Genomic DNA, 23,402 nt, shown 5'->3' with positions numbered 1-23,402 from the left:
TTGCAACTAAAGTCAATGAATGAAGATAAAGGTTCTGTTTTTGAACCTCTTGTTGCAACAATGGGTGTAAGTGGGGAAAAGTTCACATTTTTGTGAATCTTGGGGATCCCAAAAAATGAAGGAACAATAGGTGTATCAACTGTTAAACATTTAAACTCATTCCCATCAATGATCACCTTATACAAAAAAATCATAAAGTAACCAGTCAATTTTGGTGTAAGCCCTGTTAATTTCAGATCTTGACACCCTCTCATAGGTGTTAATGTCACTTAAAATGTCATACATCCTAGATACATAACCAATGTTTGACATAATCACCACTCCCCTACCCTTGTCTGGCTTCATAATTCTATACTCATTTGATTCTGTTAACTGCTTTAAACAAATCCTTTCATTAATAGATTGTCCTGCAAATGTCTCTTGTTGTTCAATTGTTTCATAAACTCTTGTTCACACAATTGTTCAAATAACACAACACTAGGGTTAGAGGGGGGAATGATGATACTCTTCCTTTTAATAGATATCCCTGCTTCAACCAGGGGATTGGCAGTGTTTAAAAAAAGATCTTCAAATTGAGCTCTCTATTAAATAATTTTAAATGAATTAACACTTTACTAATATCAAGCAAAAAATTAGGAATAAAAGAAAATAATTTTTTCAAAAGTGAAAAATGGCCAGGACCAATGTCTACATCGGTAAAGTTGTATATAGAAAAAACATCAGAGCATATATGTTTACACACGTTGAAGTGTCCCATCTCCTCATAGTCATTAATTAATATAGTTTCTCCCTTTGGTTCCTGTTGTAGAACTCTCCCCTTCATTTGTGGAGAATGCCTCCAGCCTTTTGTCCTGTTGTGACTTTGCTGGTTCTGGCTCTGATTCTGGTTCCTCAGGCATTGCAATTGTCTCAATGGGGGAGGGGGAGGTCTAAAAAACATTATTTTCAGTTGTTTCCATGTTATTAACATTCCTATCATGGTAGTTAACATTTGCATTGTTGATGGTGTTAGGAGATTTAGAGTTCACAACATCACTCTGTCTAAAACTCATGGGGCCTGGGGTATGCCTTCCTTTCAGCATACTCTACAGTATCTCTATGTATTTTACACTGTTTTTTATCTAAACTGTTTTTAACAAACAAATCCAGTTCACTCAATATTTGGTTATATTTAACCTTGTTAAATTGAAATAAATCGTTAATTATGCTTAAATTAAGTTTAGAAATCTTGTTCTTAAGCTGTGTAAGTTTCTGTTCATTATCACACATAATATTATTATTTAAATCCATACCTGTCCAGTCAAACAGAGTAACAAGTTCATTATACATCACTGAGCCTTCCTCTGTGCCCATCTGAAACTTATAAAGTCTTACTCAATGAGGAACTTGATTTAATTCCAATGAATGCTTGAAAAACAGGTTGTCCATCTGTAGAGACTTGTACTTACTCAAACGTGTTTCAAACTTACGTATCTGCATATTAAAAGAACCAAAGCCACATTCCTGGGTAAAGCATTAAATTCAAAGATGGGAGTGGCAAATAAAGTATCCAATCAAGTATCTACAGGAACACCAGGGTCCGCTGTGGATTGGTCACAAATGCTGGTTATGCCAGAGAACCCTTGGTCCGGTAACGATCCGTTTATTAACAGGGTATGTAAATTCAGTAAGTGTAACTGAGTGGAGACAGTCAGATTCACGGAGGTTTCCCTAGATGGGTTGCCTTGCAAATGTAAAATAATCTGTTGTATCAATTCCACAAATTGACCTAAAAGTCTCTCCATTTCAAGAAATAAACCCTGGTACTGAACAAACAAATGACAATTGTTAAGTTTTGAGCACACTGATGATGCCCTATTTATTGTAAGGGTGAAAGTGCTTAGTCTTTGTATTTGTCATCGATTAAGCTGGTGTCCATGACTGCAACAAGATCGTGTTTTTTTTTTTCTTTTCTTTCTTTGATCACCCCTGGAGTGATAGGCAAGCCAGAAATTAGCTGCTTACTTACATGAAATCCCAACCAGCTCCTCTGTCTTGGGTTAGCTGGGTTGTATTTATGATTTTATCCTTCTACACTATGGATCTGGAATCATTTACACAGATTCATAGATTCATGGGTGTTTACTAGCCTAATGACCACAAGAGCCTTTTTAAGCCTTGCCATGCATCCCAAATCTCTGACAAGTTCGGATACCCTTGATAAGTGTAAGCATGTGCCTGGGAGGTGAACCATTTTCATATTACCTGTGTCTGTTAGAGACATAGGTGCCAGACCAGAGATGAATTTCTGGTTTCCCATCCAGTTGTCCAAGTTGCACTTGAATTGGGTTAGAGAGGAACTCTGCTTCACACGAATGGGGAGCCTGTTCCAGATATGGGGTAGTCTCTGGGATACATACCTATCTCTCCAGCAGATCCTATTTATATCATAGGCAAGGTTTAAGTCTTTAGAATGGGCAATTCTGGTGCTGTTCTGGTGCTGTTTGTTTTGTGGATATGCAGGAGGTCCATTAGAGTGGGGTCTGACAATGGCCTGTATGCCAGGCATGGATCTCCTCTCAAAAGCCTGTAGGAGACAGAATACAGGGATAGGGCCTAGAGGTGGTCTGCATAGGACATTTTACTTACACCCTGTATTTTTTTAATGAAAAGAAACCTCTGTGGATGTTCCAATTGTTGTATGTGCCTTTTTAGGTACATTCCAAAGAGGGCATTGTACTCAGTGATAGGCCTGATGAATGCTGAATACAGTGGAACAAGGAGTTCTTTGGACTTAGATGCCATACCTTTGTTTGTAAATTGCACAGCATAGAATGATTTCCTCACTACTGTAGACACATAATGGTCAAAGGCTAGATTATTATCTATGTGTGCCCCTAAGTTCCTGACTACTGTGTCAACTCTAAGGGGTGTGTTGTCAATATGACAGTTACCAGGGATGGAAGACTTCCCAAAGTATATTATTATGCATTTCTTGGCTGACAATGTCTCTGACAATGGAGTCTCCATTGACTAGAATATTGGACTGTGTGGTGGCTTGCTTTATGGGCTTAGAGGTAGAGGCTCCATGAGATGAGGCTCTATGTGTTGATGTGGGCATTGTTTTGAAAGAGTGAATTTGGGGCTGCTAAGTGTATGTGGTATGTGTACTTCATCTAGGTAGTCTCTGTGGTTTATGAAAGTTACATGTAAGTGCCTCAGCATATGTGGGTTGATATGTCTGTTTTGAATTGTGCATGATAGGTGCAGCGTGTATACTACTGACAACCTTATTGACATTAGCAGTACTTTTATGTGAGAGTTTTGCCTCCAGTGACATTGTGTAAATACATCTCTCACATACAATATCAGTTTGGCAATTTCCACATTGCCTCAGGATGCCCACCAAGCCGGTATTGGAGACAGTATGAAAGTTCATATCTATTGCAACAGACCCTTTTTTATTGATTAGACAGTTGAATTGAGAATATCAATCACTGTCACAGAGTATCTGATTTGCAACTATGTGGACAGTGCTTGTCACTGCAAACTAGTTGTCCTGTGTGCAACTAGGTATTGCAGAAATTTCAATAGTGACTTTTACAGTACCTCTTGACAACTAGGTTGATTTTACTGCAACATACAATCTTAGCTATATTAGGTATAGTTGTGTCTATATGTATGGCATGGCAGCGATTAAACTTAAGAACTCTACATACACACCAAACGAAAGTGTCAAGCTTACATGTACCCTATCATTTCTGCGCGTCTTTCATAAAGTGCTACATCTTTGATGAATAATCTGGGTATCTGTTCAATATAATTAGTGATATATTTTCTATGAAGAACAGTGCAATATGTAAACTAACACAACATTTCAGAGTGAGTGTATGCAGGTGAGGGGTTACTGATACAGCAATATGAAAGTAATCAATACGCATTTTATCTTCTTGATCAAAGTATTGTTGTAGGCAGCAGTTTGCTTCCCATTTTTTTTCTTTTTGTGTCATGATATTTCATAGGTTCATAGATTAGTACTAAGATAACTGCCCTTGCAAGCCATTTTAAGCCTAACCAATTATACCTTGTGAGACTCAAACCCTGCACCTTGTGTTTGTAAGGAAAACACCTTAACCATTAGGCCACCTTCCCAACCCTATCTACTGGAGTCCTTGCAATACACTGAAAACATGTTATTCAATAACAGCTGTACAGCCAGAAGTACAGTAAACTGCATGTATCTGACCTTCATTCTTTTGGTATTGCAAGGATTATAAAGCAAAGTTTGCATTTCCTAACAGAAAAAGCAATGCTGTCCTTGCTCACTTTCTTAGCTTCAGGCTTCAATAGACAAGTTTAAATCTTTAATGTCATTACGTAATACACAGTTTATTTTTCCTAATGATGCTTCCACGTTGCCTGCCAGAGCTGAAGAAATGTCATGGCTGCATTCAGACTAGTAGTGCAATCAAATGAAAAAGCAGTGTGACAGATTAGCAGTAATGTAAAACAGCAATCTGTAAAGTACCCTGTCTCAGAAAGAGTATTTTGTTTTACATCACCATTGCAATTACCATCACCATTATCTTGTATTGCCAGATACAAACAACTTTAAGTAACTGCTATTACAGAATTATTTTTTATTCACACAAAATCATGTACACATATAAATTCCATCTCTTTCACTCTTTATAACCTTGTAACCTCTCATTGTTTCTAAAGCTGTATCCTAAATCAGACCACAACATCATTACTCATCTCATGCTATAGCGAACCTTCATATTTTCTGTGAAACACAAATACAAAACTAGAAAAAAAACCCTCCTTGGCAGTAATATGTACAACAACAGTTTTATAAAAACATTTCTGTCACAAGCAACTCACAAAGTCATGCCATCCATGTGTTCTTCTTGAATACCTACAGTTTCTTTTTTAGACTCATGACACAGCAATCACCCAGCATGTGACACTATGGTTTCAGCCTACATGGCCGAGTGAGTCTAACATCAAAGAAAGACAATGTAGACCTCATTTTTAATCTCCACTTCCACATACGTTCTGTACTCAAAACCAAAGACAAAAACCTCAGCCATACTTTGAATTTAGTACACCAAAACACTGTAAGTATCTCTTTTTAAAAGTATTTAATGCCCACAGATAATGCCATTCAGTCCTCAGGATCCTTCAATGCTCTCTTGCACAAATATGGAACCTCATGCATGTGACTACTTTGGTTTAAAAATAAAACAGTAAAGAAAATAACTTGAAAAAATTAAAAAAAATATTGAAATCTGTGTTTAACATTAGGAATGAGGTAAATTAACAATATTTTAAATAAAGAAATCATGTCAGTCACTCATCTGTGTTTAACATTAGGAATGAGGTAAATTAACAATATTTTAAATAAAGAAATTGTATCAGTCACTCTTTAACCTACTTCTTTAGGTTGTTATTGACAAAATGTCAAGAAACATCTATGCATATGCAATGTTGCAATGTTATAGTTCCTGATTATATATGGAGTGCAAAAGTCACCGATTACGTTACTAATAGAGTGAATGTTTAGTATTTCTATCATTATCATCATCAACTTCCTTTTCCCTCTGTTTTCTACATGGGGTCAAACTGTCAGGTCAACTGCCATCACCCCTCTTGATTCAGTACGACTCTCCTACCTTCTTCAGCAATTGTGCCTAAATATTTCATGTCGTCTTTCACTGAATCTATACATCTCTCTGCTGGATGTCCTTGTTTCCTCTTGACGTCTTCATCTCTGTCTCAAATTTTCTTCATCAGATTTTCTGTTTTCCTGCAGATATGCCAGAACACCATAATCTCATATCTTTGCAATTAGAACTACTTGGGCTTTTGCTCTAATGCTTTCATTTCTTCATCTGTCCCACGGTGTTCATCCTGCCATCGGTTTCTGGCACTTCATCTCCATCAGCTTTAGCTTTCTCAAATGCTTTACTGTCCTTGCCTAAGTTTCTGTACTGGATGCACTACCGTTTTGTACACCTTACCTTCTGTCACACATTTCCCCTGACACTATTTGCCACTTGGTTGCAGCCCCTCTGATTCTAGTTTTGACTTCCTCATTCAGACTTTACTCCCCCTCAGATATCCCTTCCACGCTACTTGAAGCTTATAACCTGTTCCACTATTTTTCCTTCCATCTCAATTTTCATCTTCTTCTGATTACCCCCATTTGGTATTTGTACTCAATTTCATCCTGTGTGCCTTCTATTCATACTTGTGTTATCAGGGCTTTATACATTGCCTGCACTAATTCTACCAGTGCTTCCAGGACTTTGAACCATCACAGGTCTGCCCCAATCAGCTTTTTAGGACCTTGTCATATGCTTTCTCCATGTCTAGGAATGCTGCACTGGGCCCTGTCTGCATCTCCAGCTTCTTCATAACTATTTGTCTCATTTCAGACAACAGGTCAGTTGTGCTGCATCCTGATCTGACTCTGAATTGCTCATCTTCCGTCTCATTTTTGATTACTCTGCCTATTCGTTTATCAGTTGTCCAGCTACCAGAACATAGTTGGCATAATGGTTAAGGTTTTTGCCTGCCAAGCACATGATACAAGGTTTAATCTTGTCCTCTGGCAAATGCATGTGTGGAGTTTACATGATCTCCATGTGTCAATGCGGGGTTCCTCCCATCTCCCTGACGGATGCTGAGTGTTTCCACTTCAGAGTCACTGAAAGCTGAATGGAGTCAGGGACAGCAGCTCAAACTTTAAGTGGAGGCTATCAGAGGAAGCGCTATATAGACCAACCATTTTGTGCATCAGCTATGGAGCACAGTATCCCATAGATAGGTGACAAATATCATATATTACATGCTGTATCAGGGATAACCCCTCAATGGTGTACAGATTGGCTTTAGGTAATTTGGTCACGTTGACTAAAATAGGCAAGCATATTTGTCATTGCTAAGTAGGTTGAAGACCTGACCTACTCTGACATATGGTAGTGATCCATGCTAATGGTGTGAGTGGTCTAAGTGCCTCTATTGTCCAGTGTGTGCCTGTTGCAAAGCCCAGCAGCCCTGGAATGATATGCTACTGGCTGGACTGTGGGCAGTTGCTCAGTTTGGTTACCAGGGAATGCTCTTAAAAGATGGATAGAAAACCAATGAACCCGCCAAACATAAACTAAAGTTTCCTGCAGTCAGTATAGGTTCACTGACAGGAAACCCCATGGAATTGGATGACGTGATGGTAACGAGGAGAAGTCTGGGCATCCTCTGAAAAAGAAAATAAGATGGAAGGGCTGTGCAGTAAACCAGTTTGGGTTGGGATTCAAAATCTAATACTCATGTGGAGGACGGACTATGATTCAGAGTCTACTTCTCAAGGGGACGACATAAAAGAAATGACATGGGAATTGTGGTAAGGGAGAGTCAATAGAAGACAGTGAGGGATGCCATTAGAATTAGGGACAGTCTAATGGCTATCAGATTCCAGTGTAAGGATACAGCAGTGTTCATAATTCTAGTCTAGGCCCCACAGCAAGGTTGTGATAACAAGGAAAAGAATGCATTCAGCAGCAGTTGCAGGGTTTACTAGATAAAGCAGGACAATGTCAGTTGGTGTTGATAATGTTACTTGAATGTTCATATTGGGACAGACAGAACAAGATATGAAGACTGCATGGACCGCATGGTTGAAGCAGTAGAAATAAAGATAGAGGGGATGTTCTAGACTTCTTATAGGTTCATAGATTTTTAGGTAGTTACCAGACTCGTGGTCTAAGGGACCACTAAGTAGCCTAGCCCAAATTCCCAGTTGCTCCGAAGCACTATCTGGTTAAGTGATTTGCTCAAGGTCACACAGGATCTACAGCCCACAGCCTTAAATCTCTGTACTAACTTATGTCTGTGAAATGGCTTGATGGTGACCAACATATTTATTTATTTTATTTATTTGGCATTTGTTTACCGGGAAAGTCTAACTGGGCATATATCCCTTTTTCAGTGGAAGCCCAGAAAGAAAAGCTCCAATATACATCGTTCAGTTAATAAACTACATAATATTATCACATGAGGTGCAGTAACAAATAGAAGAATCGACATAGAGAATAAAAATAAAGTCAGATCAGAAAATCATACAGTGAATATTAAACAACAATTATAGGAAATTGAACACCTAGCAAAGTACAATCAGTAGTGATAACCGATAGTAAAGATGTTAAGCATTTTAAATATGGGCAAAAGACTAAGAGAAAGAATGAGATTTTACAGCTGGGGGGAGATTAGGAAATGAAGTTAAAGTAGGGAAGGGTGCATAGTTCAGCAAGACAGATAGACAGAAGATTGCATGCAGGAGATCCAACATGCACCTCAGGTAGACTTCTTCCTAGTAATGAAAGGGCACTGGGTTATATAAGAGATTGAATGTTATTTCTCATGAAATGGTTGGTCCCCAGCATAAACCACTGGTGGTCAGAGTCAACTACAAGCAGTTGTCAGAGAAGGCTGTACAGACAACAGAGACTAGGCTGAAGACCTGGAAAATGGCGGAAGTAAAAAGACAAGATTTTAATGAAATACTCAGAGTTCTAGCACCTCAGGAAGAAGAAGATGAAGTTGAAGAAGAATGGCAGCATCTCAAAACAGCATGTGTGAAGAATACAGAGTGGATATGTGGGTGAGCCGGGTATGGGAATATGGTACACGAGGAAAGCTGGTGGCGGAATGCAGACGTCAAGGAAGTTACCAAAAGAAAGAAGAAGTGCAGGAAAAGGTGAAAGATAGAAAATATACACCATGCCAAGAAGAAATAACAAAGAGACTAAAAGGTCATTTGCAATAGCAAAGAACAAAGCATCAGAAGCACTATTCTAGCTTTTGGAAAGTGACTCAGCAGATGGCACAAAGATACTCTATTTGCATGGAAGGCAAAGTCAGAAGGATAAAGAAGATACTTATCAGACACCCTTCATAAGGGATGCCAGCCCAGCAGCAACCTGCTCACCAGTCCATAATAATTGGAAAGAGTGCTTTCAGTAGTTTCTGAGTAAAGAAAATCCCACAGAAGTAGCACTACCCAAGATACAGCCTACAAGGAAAGGTGAAGAGGGGCCCTCCTTAGAAGAAGGGACAACAGCACAAAGGAAAATGTAGTTAGGGAAAGCAGTAGGCTAAGATGATGTCACAACAAGTGGTTGGGCAACTTAAGATAAAAATGGCTTCAGTAGGTACTCACGACTGTATGGAGAGAAACGAGTATCCCACATGACTGGATTATAAGCATACTGCTGCAGTATATAAGGATAAAGGGGATATTCACAACTGTGGGCAGTATAGAGGTATCAATCACTTGTCACAATACATGAAAGTGCTGGAAAGGGTGATTAATAAATGAATGTGCAGTGCAGTATTTCCAAAACTAAGTGAAAATCCTAATATGCAACGTTAGACAGAGGTGTTGATTGTAGCACCCAATGAAAAGAGTGTTATTATTAATTAATAACAATGCGCATTATTCAGAAACGCCCATTAGTTTCTAAGAATGAATATTCTCTATATCAGATTGTGTTTCAGTGACGGTATACAAGGTAACAGTCCTTATAAAATGAATATTTAATTACTAAGTCTGTGAGTACTGTACCTTACCACCCTCAGCCTCAGTTCGGTGTAACACTACAGTTTATGTCAACATTTGGGATTGATGTCTTATCTAGGTAATGTGTGGCCTTTATGGGGCAGCAAAGAAAACACCAAAGACAATTTGTTGGGTGTTGCAAATATTCCCCCAGAATGTGATACAATGAAAATCTTAATGCAAAAAACACTGAAATTGAATGCAGCATTTTGTTAAAGATGTTAGGATATTGTACGTCTTTGTGTTCATTGTCTGCTACTTTTTTTTTTCTAAATGTCTGCCTTCGACTTTTTCATCACATATTTACAACCAATACCCACTTTGTAGTACAGGTGCAAACTAACTCCAGGATCGCACTACAGTGGGGAAAAGGGCATATATGTTTTATTTGCCCAATAGCACTTACCGTCAGTGAAATGTGCTTCAGTGAAATGAGTTTTCAGTGATCTGAGCTTTCAGCGATTTGGCGTGAGTGTTTTAAAATTCAGTGAAATGAGTTTTCAGTGAACCGAAGTAGACCCATATATAGATATATATGTGTGTGTGTGTGTGTGTAAATATAAAATAAAACAAATTAAATAACTTCAACTAATCAACTAGGATTAAAAAAGTATGCCAAACTAAAAGATAATCCCACTCCCAAACTTACTACTGGATGCTTAACTGGTTTCAAAGAGAGTTTTAGTTTCTGACTGTCATATGCTGTCAAACGGCACCAGAGCTTACTTTTTATTCAGTAATAATGTGTTTTTATAAGCGCCACATTGACACTGGTGTTGCTTCTGTGACGGAAAGTGAATAGCACATTCCTGATTTCTTGTTTCTCTTTTTATTTTATTCTTACTGCTCTCTTTTACTGCATCATCACTGCTCTTTATGCAGCTTAGCATAAATATACAATATATTTATTTATCCATTTACCTACTGGCAATTACCCTTGATTTTGTAAAACATCCCACATTTTAATTAATTGGCTGGTAAATAACTGAGCGTTACAGTTAATCTGTAGTGACAGACATCAAAGTTTGATATTTCTTCATTCAGAAAATGGAAGGTAGTGCAAAAGCTGTTGATTTATTAACTTTTATAAGTGAATCAGATTAATATTAAAAAACAACTGTCCCTAATTTTGGGTCTTTGACTGCCACTATTTATTTTATTTTTGCTTTTTACAAAATTCTTGAGGAAAGAAGCTGCTGAGAAGTACGCCTCCAGGTGGAAGAAAACATCTCAGATAATGGCTTGGTAGCCCAAGGCTGCCAGCAGTTATGAGAGTACAAGAGAAGGAAGGAGAGAGGTGGGTATTCTCCCAGAAGAATGAAAAAAAAAAATGTTTTTTAAACAGTTCAGCTCATTACGTGACTGTATAATCATACTTATGCTTTGACTTCTTGCTTCCTTTTCGGCTCTCAGTCAACTTAAAGACTATGATTTGAGGAGGAAAACTAACACAGACTAGTGCATTGAAGACAACATAATAGCAAACTGATAAAGAAAACAAGAAAGAAACAGATATATTTGGATTTGGAAAATAGTTTGAGTTTCTTTTTGAAATACAAAATGTTATGTAGCTGCCAACTTGTGAAACCAGGAGACTTTTATTTCACCTTCAGTCAATTGCTGGGTAAGTGTTAACTCTGTTTTAGCAAAATTATCAAATGGCTACTATCAATACACATGGAGTGTATGTTAAGTGTTGTGCAGGTCACTTAAAATTTGATTCTGGAATCTGGATATGACAATTTAGCAGTTGCAAAGTTGTTTTATATTATGAATGGAAACATTTTACTTGCATTACATTCTTCTGCAGTTATATAAAACATCAATGCAAATCAAAATAAGAAAATAATTCCATTTGTTGTGCCATAATTAATCTTCTTCTTATGCAGCACCTGCTGACCATCTGATCAGTTGCCAAGCACCTCCATAACTAACTCATTAACCACAATAACTACTAAAGAGAACTGATTTTGCCTTTTTGGCAACAAGCTTTCTGAAATAGAACTGACACCAACATGCTGTGGTGTGCCTGAATTGTTTATTTTCTGGTATGATGTGTAGATATACTTGGATAAAATAGTTGCAGTCCTGTGCAGTGTCTGTTCTGCTGCCAAAGGAATATGACAGTGAGGCAGTGTGGCATTTGGAGCTCATTGTTCCACATCAGGGACAAAGTGAGGTGAGCCACCCACGGGTATAGTCCACCATTCATGACCAAGACAGTACCCTTACCAGCCAAACCTGCTGTTCTGAACCCAGGTCAACAATAAACTAACTGGCACTACCATGATTCATGCAAAAGGCAAATATCTATCCAGAAGAAGTAACAAGCTGTTGAATTCAGCCAAAAAATCACTGCTTGAACAAACTAAGAAAAAAGAAAACTACTAAATACAAAAGAAAGGCTACGGTAAGAATTAGCAAACACTGGCTTAATTCAAATAAAATAAGCGCTTTTGTTTAGTTCGGTGACAAAACTTCTTCAGACAAATGTAATAAAAAGCAATGATCAAATAACAGGCTAACTATTCTATAATGGCAAGTAATCTTGAGAACATAGATCTTAATATCTTATTTAAAAACTATACTTTTCGTAGAAAGCACAAGTAAAACATGAACTTAAAAGCCTTCATCTTTCCAGACTCCTCAATTTAAGCATACAAAAATAGAAGATAAATCATTCAAACCAGGTTGATTGTATGCATTCACTCTTAGTTGCCAAAAACAGTTCCTGTTGTTTTAGCTTTAAAGTTACAGGATCTCCTCTCTCATCAAGTTCTGTGTGGTCAACAACTCTGAACAAACAAGAATGGCCTGGATAAATAGACACGATTTGCCAGGGCAGTCTCAAATTTAGCTTTTTTAATACTGCATAAGTGCTCGTTAAGACGCTCCTTCAATTTATGGTCAATCTTTCAGATGTAAAAACTCAGGCAAGAATGACATTTAGCAAGATATACGACACTCTTGGAATTACAATTAAACCTGCCTTTACATTTATACTTATTTCCTTGAATAGTGAAGTAGCTCCTTACTTCTATATACTTACAGTAGGGACAGGCTTCACATTTGTAGATACCAAAACACCTCATTGTGGTATTCTTGCTAAATTCCAAAATGCTTTTCAAATTCTGGCCTCTTTTAAAAATAAACGTAGATCTTCCCTCAACACTTTGACTTTTTGTGTCATCCGATTTAACCAAACACCAATTTTTAGAAAGGATTTGTTTGATTCCAAAAGCATCCATACTAAAAGGTGTAATAAAAGTCAAGCAATAATTAGTGTTGTTTTCTACATGTTAAATTGAGGACTCTGGAAAGATGAAGGCTTTTAAGTTCATTTTTTACTTGTACTTTTTATGAAAAGTATAGTTTTAAAACAAAATATTATGTTCTAAGTCCTCAAGATTACTTGCCATTATATAATAGCTAGCCTGCTTGCTAATGAAGGGGGGTGTGTGGTTGTGTGGATCACGTGACCCATGTGAACTATTTATTTGATCAAAAAACATTACTGACAGATAACATTACCCCACTCACTAAACGGATATCTGTGTGTGAGACAGAGACATGCAAGTGGATCATCAAGCTTTGTCCGACCTTATAAACCACACAGTGGATACAATATTTAAAAGAATTAAATCCATTTCTTACCAATAGTGCTGGCTCCTTGTTGAGTCCCTGAACATGCTCGCAGTAGGTATGACTTTGGGGAGAACTCTTCATCAGGGTTTGTGTCCATAATCTGATGAGATGTATTACTTTCAAGTAATGACATCTGACAGTTACTTGGTGGAGGGTTATGTGAGCTTGGTGGCTGGCCAGAGGGTAGTAGGGTGGAAGAAGCAGTGGGTGGAATGGGCCGACCTGTGAAAACAGAAAAGAAAACGTTTAAAGGCCAATAATAAGTAATATAAATCCAACATGTTCATCACTTGTTGCTTATACAAAACATGACTTCAGTTGTTACTGATTCTACAGACTGGATCATCCCCTCTGATACAGACATAGCAGCACAGTATGTTACATTCACCTCACTTCTTTTCTGCAAGAAGCATGTGGAAACTTAATTAATTTTCTGTCTATTTTTTATCCAAATGTCTCTCAGATCCTGTTGAAAGTTATGCAGTTGTGATAAGGATGCTCTAGTTCTTGTTGCTCTGTATTCAGACTACAACTGTTGCACAAACCTAAGCTGTATGCCTATATTCAGTATTTTTATACTTTTACATTTGTATAAAAAAACAAACAAAAAAAAAACCTAAACTCTTTTGTAGTGTGAATATGGTATTTTATGTTTTTTTGCCTTTGGTCCAAGCTATAGGTGAAAAAGGTACTCACCTAGGTAACATGTGTAAATTAATGAATGAATAAATAAAAACATACATGAGAAACATTGCTGTATCTTGTCTCCATATTATTTATGAAGAAATACAGAAAGACATAAACACGAATGTCTGCAGCCAACATTTATGGCCTACTATGTTTTGTTGTTCCAGGCAATCTGAAAACGAAAAATCAAGCAGAGTCATGTGGTTCTTTCTGTAACAATTATACAGATGTCACTTATAGATTCATCCATGCATTTTAAAACATTATATTCCTTGTACCTGTCACTTTTCTCAGAATCCTGTTTCCCACTTCCAGCATAGTTTCTGGAAAGTAGTAGACCCCAATATCACCGATATATCATTCACCCTTTCCTGTGATAATGTGATTGTTGCCCCTTGTACAGTACAGTACCATATGGTTTCTGCCTGTATCCTCATTGTTTCAGTATTCTGCATGAAAACTTTTTTTTCTCATTTGTTCTATCCCTCTGTCTCTTGTTTCCCTATGAAGAGATATTACTCATGAATTCCTCATGGATTTGGTTACAGGATACACACTAGCTATGCATTAGTTCTTTGGAACGCAAGTTGATTATTAATGTAAGTACCACAGACACGTTGAAGTTGTTCTAAAGAAATAAATTTCCATTGGACATAATTCTAATGTTTGCAAATGATTATAACACACCTATACAAAATGGAGAAAAATAATGTTACACAATATATATCATCTGGAAATTACTTTTAGTACTTTTGTTATTTTGATGGCTGCATTTAATTAAGTAGAATACTTAATCTTTGAAACATAGCACACTGTATAGTTTAAAAACATTCACTGTTCCAAAAACATTTTTCAAATGTCTTAAGCAGCAGAAAAATCCTCAAACCTCCCAGTTTTACCAATTATTTGTTCTTCCTCTAAAATCACCCCTTTATGAAATAGTACCCTGCCCCCATAATGTGACCTTCTTGGCATATGGCATATCTCCTTTTTAAAAATCATGTCTCTGGTTATCCCCTGGTAGAATGCAGCTATGCATGTGTGTGCTGGGGAGAGATGTAAATGTAAAATAAACTAATGAGCAAACAGCAGTCCACATGAAAGTCATACAACATTCTCTTTTTCCATGCATTTTTTTATTATTAGGGGTTTGTGATTTCACCTCAGTGGGGAGGATCACACAGAAGATGGTACAAGTGCAGGAAACCTGCAGGGAACTCATGATGCCTGCCTATAGAACAAGTGCAGGACACCTGCAGGCAACTCATGATGCCTGCCTACCTTTCCAAGTGACCGATGAAGAACAGAAGACACAAACAGGTGTTTGCAACAGGGGATATGCTGCAGTTCTGTCTTCTAACCTAGTATTTGGGACCAAAATATGCTTTTGTCCTCCAAAATCAATAACTTTAAAAGTGATTTTATCTACTACCACTGTTTTTATACTTAGCAATTATAATCAAAGGAGAACATTTTGCTTCAGACCTCACCTATTCATGCTGAGAGCTCCTGCCAAGGAGTGACAGTACTGCACTTCTGGCATTGCAAAGCACTAGAAGACAGCATTTTGCTCAGCAGCAGAAAAATATAACAACAGGGCAAACAGAGATACTGAAGCTCAAACCATGGAATATCAGGAGACTAGTTTTCATCTGGAAACAGTGCAGTGTTTCTTCTAGGCAGAACGTGGTGAACATAATCACCAATTAAAATCCTTGTTAACTTCTCTGCAGGTATACATCTGTCAGTGTTACTGTAGTACTTTTATAAAACAAAACCAGTCTGAATGTCTGTACAAATATGAGTGCACATTTAGGTTTTAGCTCTTATTTCTGGTAAGTATTGTAGGATCTGCCTGAAAATATGTAGTCTAACAGTAGTACTTCAATGCGCAGCTTTTATATTAGGTAGTTAAATGGGATTTAAGTGTCTGCTAGTCAAGATATTCGCTTATCAAGTTTTTAAAAGCAAAGGGAAGAATGCATTTCATAAGTAAGCTGCCCATATGTTATGTGTCCATCATCCCAGGACTACAAAGCTCACTCACACTTTGTAGCTAGGTATCTGTAGATATAGCATTTAGTGACAGACATATGAATGCAAGTGTAAGACTTATGTTTTATCTCATGTGCTCATGGTTCAAGTGTGTATTGGCAGAAAAATGACATATATACATGTTTACCGGCTAAGAGGTCCATAGCCCATGTGGCTTGGGGAAAGAAAATGCAAATTCTTACAGATCTGGATGCACAGGTTATGGTTTTTGGTAAAGACTATTCAATTGTAAGCAGGCTGCTCATGGCTGACAATTGCAAAGGTTTCCCTGTTTTTACATTTAACTGCCCTGTAATCCACCGTAGTAGTTTTACCACATCTAAAATTGACAGTTCTCAAGACCCGCCTTTTCAGTATGTCTGATGCAATGCTTATTATACATGCAATTAATTTCTTGTAGTTCTAGTACAAAAGAAAAAGAACGAATACAAACAATTCCTATATTTCTATGGTATCTCCTAGATACCTCATTTTAAACAGATTTTCTTCCACAGGAAAAAGTAGAGCTATATATTGATTAGACCTCAGTTTTTCTATTTAGCACAGGACATTAGCAAGATAATTTCTCAGGATACTAGGCTTCATAGCATCTATGATTCTTATAATTCCTCAAGCCAGACTCAACATAAGAAAGATTAAATGGTACCTAAACAAAACTGCTTTGGTAGAGAGAACAAGTTTAGCCGAACCCCGGTCTCTCACTTTCCCTTCCAGCTTCAGCACAGTCTATAACAATGAATGCCTCAGATTTTGCTTGGGGAGCTGTGTCTGTGGATAAAAGACAGGGTCTTTGGAGGAAAAAACACACAAGCATAAAAGATTTTGACAGTCATAAATGCACTCAAGTCTCTTAATCATCTGTGGTCCCAGGGCTACAACTAGTGGTCGCAGACAGCATTACAGTGATGTTATACATAAATAAAGAGGGTGGGGTTCTAGATCTTATCCTCTGTGCAGATTATCCATGGTAGCCTGAGACATAGCAATTCATCACTAGCTCACTCTACAAGTGCCTTATATTCTCTCATAGCACAACATTATAGCATATAAGCTGAGCAGCAGAAGGACCAGGACAGACCCTCACAAATGGAAACTGAATCAAGGGATCGTCAAAGATTTTCTCTCGCTGTGGGGAACTCCTCAGGTACATCCTTCCTTCTCCAATCACAAAAAATAACTGGCAAAATTCTGCTCAAAGATTCATGGCAAGCAGGCCTAGAATACAGATGTATTTTCATTTCCTTGACCTGGAATGTTCCTGAAGGCCTTTCCGGCCTTTTCACTGATATCCATCATTAATCTGAAAATTCAGAAGGACTCAGCCAATAGTGGTTTTCCCTTCTTTTGAAAGTGGCCAAGAGCAAATGCTTCCTCACAGACTGGACCTTCTCAAACAACATCCCAGCCTTGAAATAACTTCAGCTAATTGCCTGGATGATAATTTTTTTAAACATATTAGGCACTTCTGAAGAAGTGCAGCAGTTATTAAAGGAAGAAAAGAAACCTGCTACTAGGAAATAATATATTTGTAAATGGAAAAGATTTTATAGTTGGTGTCAAAATCAAAACCAAGATTCATTTAAGGCCAGCACTTTTCTGTTTCTAAATATATCTGCAAGTTTTTATCCCATGGCCTTTCCTACTCTTCTATAAAATTTCATTTTTTGGCACTTTCAGCATGTTTGCCCATGGATCCCACTCTTTCCGAGTATTCCTATGTCAATTTGTTTTTGAATGGGGTTATGCATACCTGCTTATTTGGAAACCAGTTGATTTTTCCTAATTTGGAGATCTGATTCTAATTATCTACAAGAGTTTGTGCAATATTTAAATGAAAATAAATGGGATATACATTTTACGGTTAATTATCATTTTTCTAGCATTACCTTCTTGGATGTACAAATTGCAGTACAGGAAGATGGAACTTTTAAAAGATCTAGCTTCAGGAAATATCTGCAGTTTAATACTTTTTTGCACACCGCTAGTTGTCACACACCCCATATAGTCAATAACATTCCCAAATCACAATTTCTTAGAATTCGTAGGATTTTCTCTTCATCACAGGAATAGGAAGAGCAAGAGAAGGACCATAATCATAGGTTTCTTGATCGTGGTTATTCTAAGTATATGGTTAATCAAGCTTACATATCTAGCAGTAAAACACATAGGTCTATTCTACTTGAATATCAACTGAGGACACAGACACAGCAATCCTTAAGGTTAATCATGAGTTTTGGAAGTAATGCCACATACCTTAGAAATTTAGTGTATAAACATTGGGATATATTACTTATGGGTGACAGGTTAAGAGACATTTTACCCCCAATATGTCTTTTTTCATATAGAAAAGGAAGGGCAATGGCAGGATGGTTTAATCACCACAAGAGGGTATGCAAAGATAGGGTGGTTAGTCAAACTGGTTTGGATGGTAGACCTTTGGTTGGTTGTTATCCGTGTGGACATTGTAATTTTGTAAATTTGTAAGAAAGGATAAACAATTTATTTCTAAAAATACATCACGTTTTTGACATTTTAGTACATGGGAATTGTAAAAGTGACTGGACAGTATATTTAGCTACCTGTTACCTGTTCTTGCTCTGCATTCAATGTGGGACAAACTTCATGCCATTTCAAATTTAGGATGTCTGAAAATTTGAGTGATATTAGATGTGCGAAGAACACCAATGCCCTATATAAACATACTACAAAAAATACCTATGCATTTTTTACTTTGATTATTATTGATAGAATTTGTTACAATATGAATAATAAGGTGAGGTGGCATTCACTGTTGGATTGCATTGAAAAACTGTGGATTATTAAGCTGGGTGCTTTATTTGCACCTGGTCTTAATGAACATTTGTAATATCCAATTATAATTTACTATATAAGGTATATGATTTGGATTAATTCATAGCACTGCAGAAGGCTAGATCTGAAACCGGTATGTTGTGATTATTGTTGTGATTGCTTACTTTTTGGCTATTTTTTAGGCTTCATTAAAAAATAGAGAGTTGACTTAGTGTGCGGGTTGTTTGCTGTTTTTTTAACCTGCAGGAAAGCCATAACACAGCTTGTCCTTCCATCAATTTATGATTCCAGCTTGTAATACCTAATAAATGTGTAGGCATGTTGACCATACAGTTTTGAAATGTTTCTGAAGTATGGTGCAGATGTAGCTATTGTTACTGCGGAAGGAACTTACTAGTGCCTTGCAAATGTTTATAAATCTTGATACTATAAAAGGCAATAGAGATGAACCAGTCATTTGGAAAGTATCTCCTTGGAGGGTTGTAGTCCTTTTCTTCCTTTTTGGAATGAGAGCTCAGTGAGAACCCAAAGCAAATAAATAAATAAATAAAAACAAGCATTTGCAGCTTCCTGATGTGGTCTTTGTAGACACTTGGACACAGCTGACAGAAATGTCAAGCCTGTATAGAAGCAGATGAGATGGGGAAACTAAAACATTATGATTTACTGTTACACTGACCCTAAAGAAGACTTTAAATTTCTTAATTAAAGAATACAGGAATATCATCTACTGTACAATACCCGAAGAGACCACAATAGCACATTCCCTCTGTATAATGATAAGGAACTAAAAGTAGTTTACAATGACAAAAGATGTGTGATTGCTGTTTAAATTTCCTGTCACACACTACACCTCAATGTGCATTGCAAGATCACTGGGCTTGGAAAAGTCACTGCAGTTTAACATCTGAAAGCAATAGTTTGCTGTGGTGTAGTGAATCATGCAGACCTACCAAAAGCCCTACCTGAGAAAGAGGCAAGGAGTACACAGTCTATAGGCTTAAGTCTGTGTAGATTCAGAAGGCATTTTCTTGCCACCAACTTGAGGACATGTCTGAAGATGCATCATTATTAGCTCAAAGCAGTGATGTAACAAAAGGGATTTTTATATACTTTCAATACTACAAACTGGTTCACATGGTAACATGTTATAAACGGTGGTTAGCATGTCAAAAATATCATTGCTATTAAACATAATCCTTACAAAGGTGTCTATTTTTCACCTGCAGAAGACAAGCAAGAATCACAGGTAACATTTAAAGCATGTAATGATTTCAAATATGTCAACTATCACTTTTAACATAAAAAGCGCACAGCTCTTTTCTAGTAGTTCCCAAACAGCATTCTTTCAGCTTAATAATGAACTGAGCAACAGGTCCAAAGCACCCCGTAAATAGCCATGCTTCAAGTTTGCTCTTTATGGTCTATGCAGGCACAGCAGTTCTGATGATCCTGGTGTACGTGACAATTAATTTTAAATCTTATCATTAGTACTTGTTCAGTTTATTTTCCTTAACTAGCCATAATATGGTATCATCAGTATTATCTGCAAATTTACAGCGACAACACTCACAGGACAAAGATGTTGACAATTTTGTAGTCCTAGGCTTGTAACAGTATGGATTAGTTAAGAGTAGATCACACATGCAGTACATGAGGGACTATCAAAGCATGCAGCCTACCTAGAACATTCATAAGTATTCAACAGTATTCCATATAAGGAATATTTGTAGCAAGCTCCAAGGTCTCAGAGTTTTTACTTATGTCATCTGCTAGACAGCTGGTAATCAAGAAGAACCCATGTAGTGCTAACTCGCCGCATTAATAGATGTCATCAAGAAGGGACTTTAGGGGTCTGTACTTGGTCCTCTGTTTTTTAACATGCCTTTCTCACATGCAAAAGTTGACATTGCCAGCTGTCAGATGACCAAATTTGATGATGATAGCAATCTTGGAATGATTGTCCTATCACCAAAAGATATGCGAGTACTCCAAAATGGATGAAAGTAGCTGACTCAGAATGTAAACACATAGTTTCAAGTTCATTTGGTAAATAGAAAGGGACAAATGTCTCCTCCAACTGTATACATCTGTTCGCCATTGATATTTTGGATGTAAAACTCACCTAAAAAGATTAACCCTCTATTCCTCATATTCTTCTCTTACGTCCTTGAATGATCTAGAATCCAGGTGTTAATACCTCCATAAGCAGATATTACCTCAGGAAGGTTCTGAAGACATTTGCTGTAGTGTGTCTCAACTGTAAAGTCTGAACATGACTGAGAGACACTTGGTTCAGTAACCATGAAGTTATTTAAGAATTGTATGACTTGTATATATGCAATAATGACTAGAGCTTTTCAAAGATCATAAATCAAGATGACACAAATGTAAAACAAGCTATGCCCATGCAGAATAAATATCATGCATGTGCTTAACTAGTTTGCAGAGAAAATATATTTTTCCAGTATTATAACAGAGAATTCACTGCAATAATAAGAACAGGCTTGAGTATTGGCACTGTGTAGTCTAGAGAAGACCAGTTCAGTTACACAGAGAATCTAGGTGTGTTAGAACTGTGTAGTCCAGATAAAGATGCTGCAGCTAGAGGGAGATGCTGTGTGTTGGGACTGTGTAACCTGGAGAAAGATGCTGCAGCTACAGGGAGAGGCTGAATGTGTTGGGACTGTGCAATCTGGAGAAAGATGCTGCAGTTTCAGGGAGAGGCTGAGTGTGTTGGGACTGTGTAATCCAGAGAAAGATGCTGCAGTTACAGGGAGAGGCTGAGTGTGTTGGGATTGTGCAATCCGGAGAAAGACTCTGCAGCTACAGGGAGAGGCTGAGTGTGTTGGGAATGTGCAATCTGAAGAAAGATGCTGCAGCTGCAGGGAGAGGCTGAGTGTCTTGGGACTGCGCAATCCGGAGAAAGATGCTGCAGCTACAGGGAGAGGCTGAGTGTGTTGGGACTGTGCAATCCAGAGAAAGATGCTGCAGCTACAGGGAGGAGCTGAGTGTGCTAGGACAGTGCAAACTGGAGAAAGACGCTGCAGCTACAGAGAGAGGCTGAGTGTGTTGGGACTGTGCAATCCAGAGAAAGATGCTGCAACTACAGGAAGAGGCTGAGTGTGTTGGGACTGTGCAATCTGGAGAAAGACGCTGCAGCTACAGGGAGAGGCTGAGTATGTTGGGACTGTGCAATCTGGAGAAAGACACTTCATTTATATGGAGAGGCTGAGTCAGCCTTTGTCTTAAAACAGTCTGCAAAACATCTGCCAGAGTGATAACCTAATACTTTGGCATCATATAAAGCCCCAGAGATCTTTTCATGAGAAATGACCACATATATTAATAAGGTCTTTCACTCTTCATATAGATAGGCCTGAAGGCAAACAATGTAATGATTAAAAAAAATTTGTTTTATGGGAGACAAAAGAGGTTATCCACCTTCAAGCAGAATTGGATCTTTGCATGTCAGGTACGGTACATTTCTGAGAAGTTTAACACTTTTAAATATCAGGGGTATGGCTGTGCCTAGCATCATATTCAGTGTTCATGATAATAGCTATTTCCATTGTTCACAAATATGAGGTAACATGATACAGATCCATGAAGTTCTTATCGTAGAGGTTCGTGCCACACTGGTGAAGGATGTGATCCTGGCTGCTTTGTGATTTGCTTGGTCAGTGTTTGAAAGGAGACCAAGAAAATTATAAAAGTAATCATAAAGAATGTAAGCAAAGTATGCTGATTCAACACAGTCCCCCTGACTTACTACACACCTAGTTAGGCAAAATGATTTCTAGTGCTATCCAGATCTACACTATTTTTATGTGCTCTGATTTTCAAAATAGAAAATTTAGACCTCTGCAGAACTCTTTACAGTACCTTAAATTTAAGAGCAACTATTAGAGATCATAGATCTTGGACACAACCTGGGCACCATTTTGAAATTGAGTTTCACTCAGCGCACTGCTCTGCTAGGTCTTTTCCAATGTTTGTGCCTCAGTGGTGAACTTCATTGTGCCTCAGTGGTGAACTTAATTTCCTTGTTCAGACACGTTGCAGCACGTGTGTTTGCATCCTGTTTTAGTAAGCAAACGACTTCCCTATCAGCCTTTAAAATTACTCTGCATGAATGGATGGGGTGAACACACATTTTCACCAGGAATATCTTGAGAAAGTCCTCTTAATGGGAATCATTATTATTTTCCCACCAGTACTGGGTGATGTGGCCAAGCTTCTTGATGGTCTCCTTTGGCCATAAGCTTGGTAAGAATCTGTGAAAGCTATGCTAGTTGACAAGAAAGTTCCTTCCAAATAAACCAGATGTACTTGTCTTGGTGCAGTTGCATAGTATCCAACACTCTAATAAGTGTTAAGTAGTTTCACTTTTATACTGCACATAATAACATCAATTCTTTTAGTTGTTAAGTATCTGATCTCAGTTTTTAAATCTTCATGATTATGACTGTGCTTGTTGTACATCAATGCTTTAACTGAAATTAAGGATTATATTCTGTAAAACTGTCAGTACAAATTATCTAATCACTATGCGTGACATCCAAGTTTTGTTTAATCTTTTTTAACATCATTTTTTAGTCTTTGC

General features: G+C 37.6%; 1 protein-coding gene across 5 annotated transcripts in view; it reads right to left on the bottom strand.

Annotated features, from left to right (window-relative positions):
* Positions 1 to 23,402, bottom strand: part of TENM2 (teneurin transmembrane protein 2) — a 1,770,657-nt gene that overhangs the window by 906,441 nt on the left and 840,814 nt on the right. For all 5 annotated transcript variants that reach the window (XM_044069584.1, XM_044069586.1, XM_044069585.1 and 2 more), the window contains exon 3: positions 13,253 to 13,465. In XM_044069584.1, coding sequence (XP_043925519.1) covers positions 13,253 to 13,465 — 213 coding nt within the window. The remainder of the gene's footprint in view (positions 1 to 13,252; positions 13,466 to 23,402) is intronic.

Source organism: Protopterus annectens, chromosome 4.part0 (genome assembly GCF_019279795.1).
Source record: "Protopterus annectens isolate FY-2018-M chromosome 4.part0, PAN1.0, whole genome shotgun sequence".
Lineage (NCBI taxonomy): Eukaryota > Metazoa > Chordata > Ceratodontiformes > Protopteridae > Protopterus > Protopterus annectens.
This window is presented reverse-complemented; position numbering and strand designations above follow the sequence as displayed.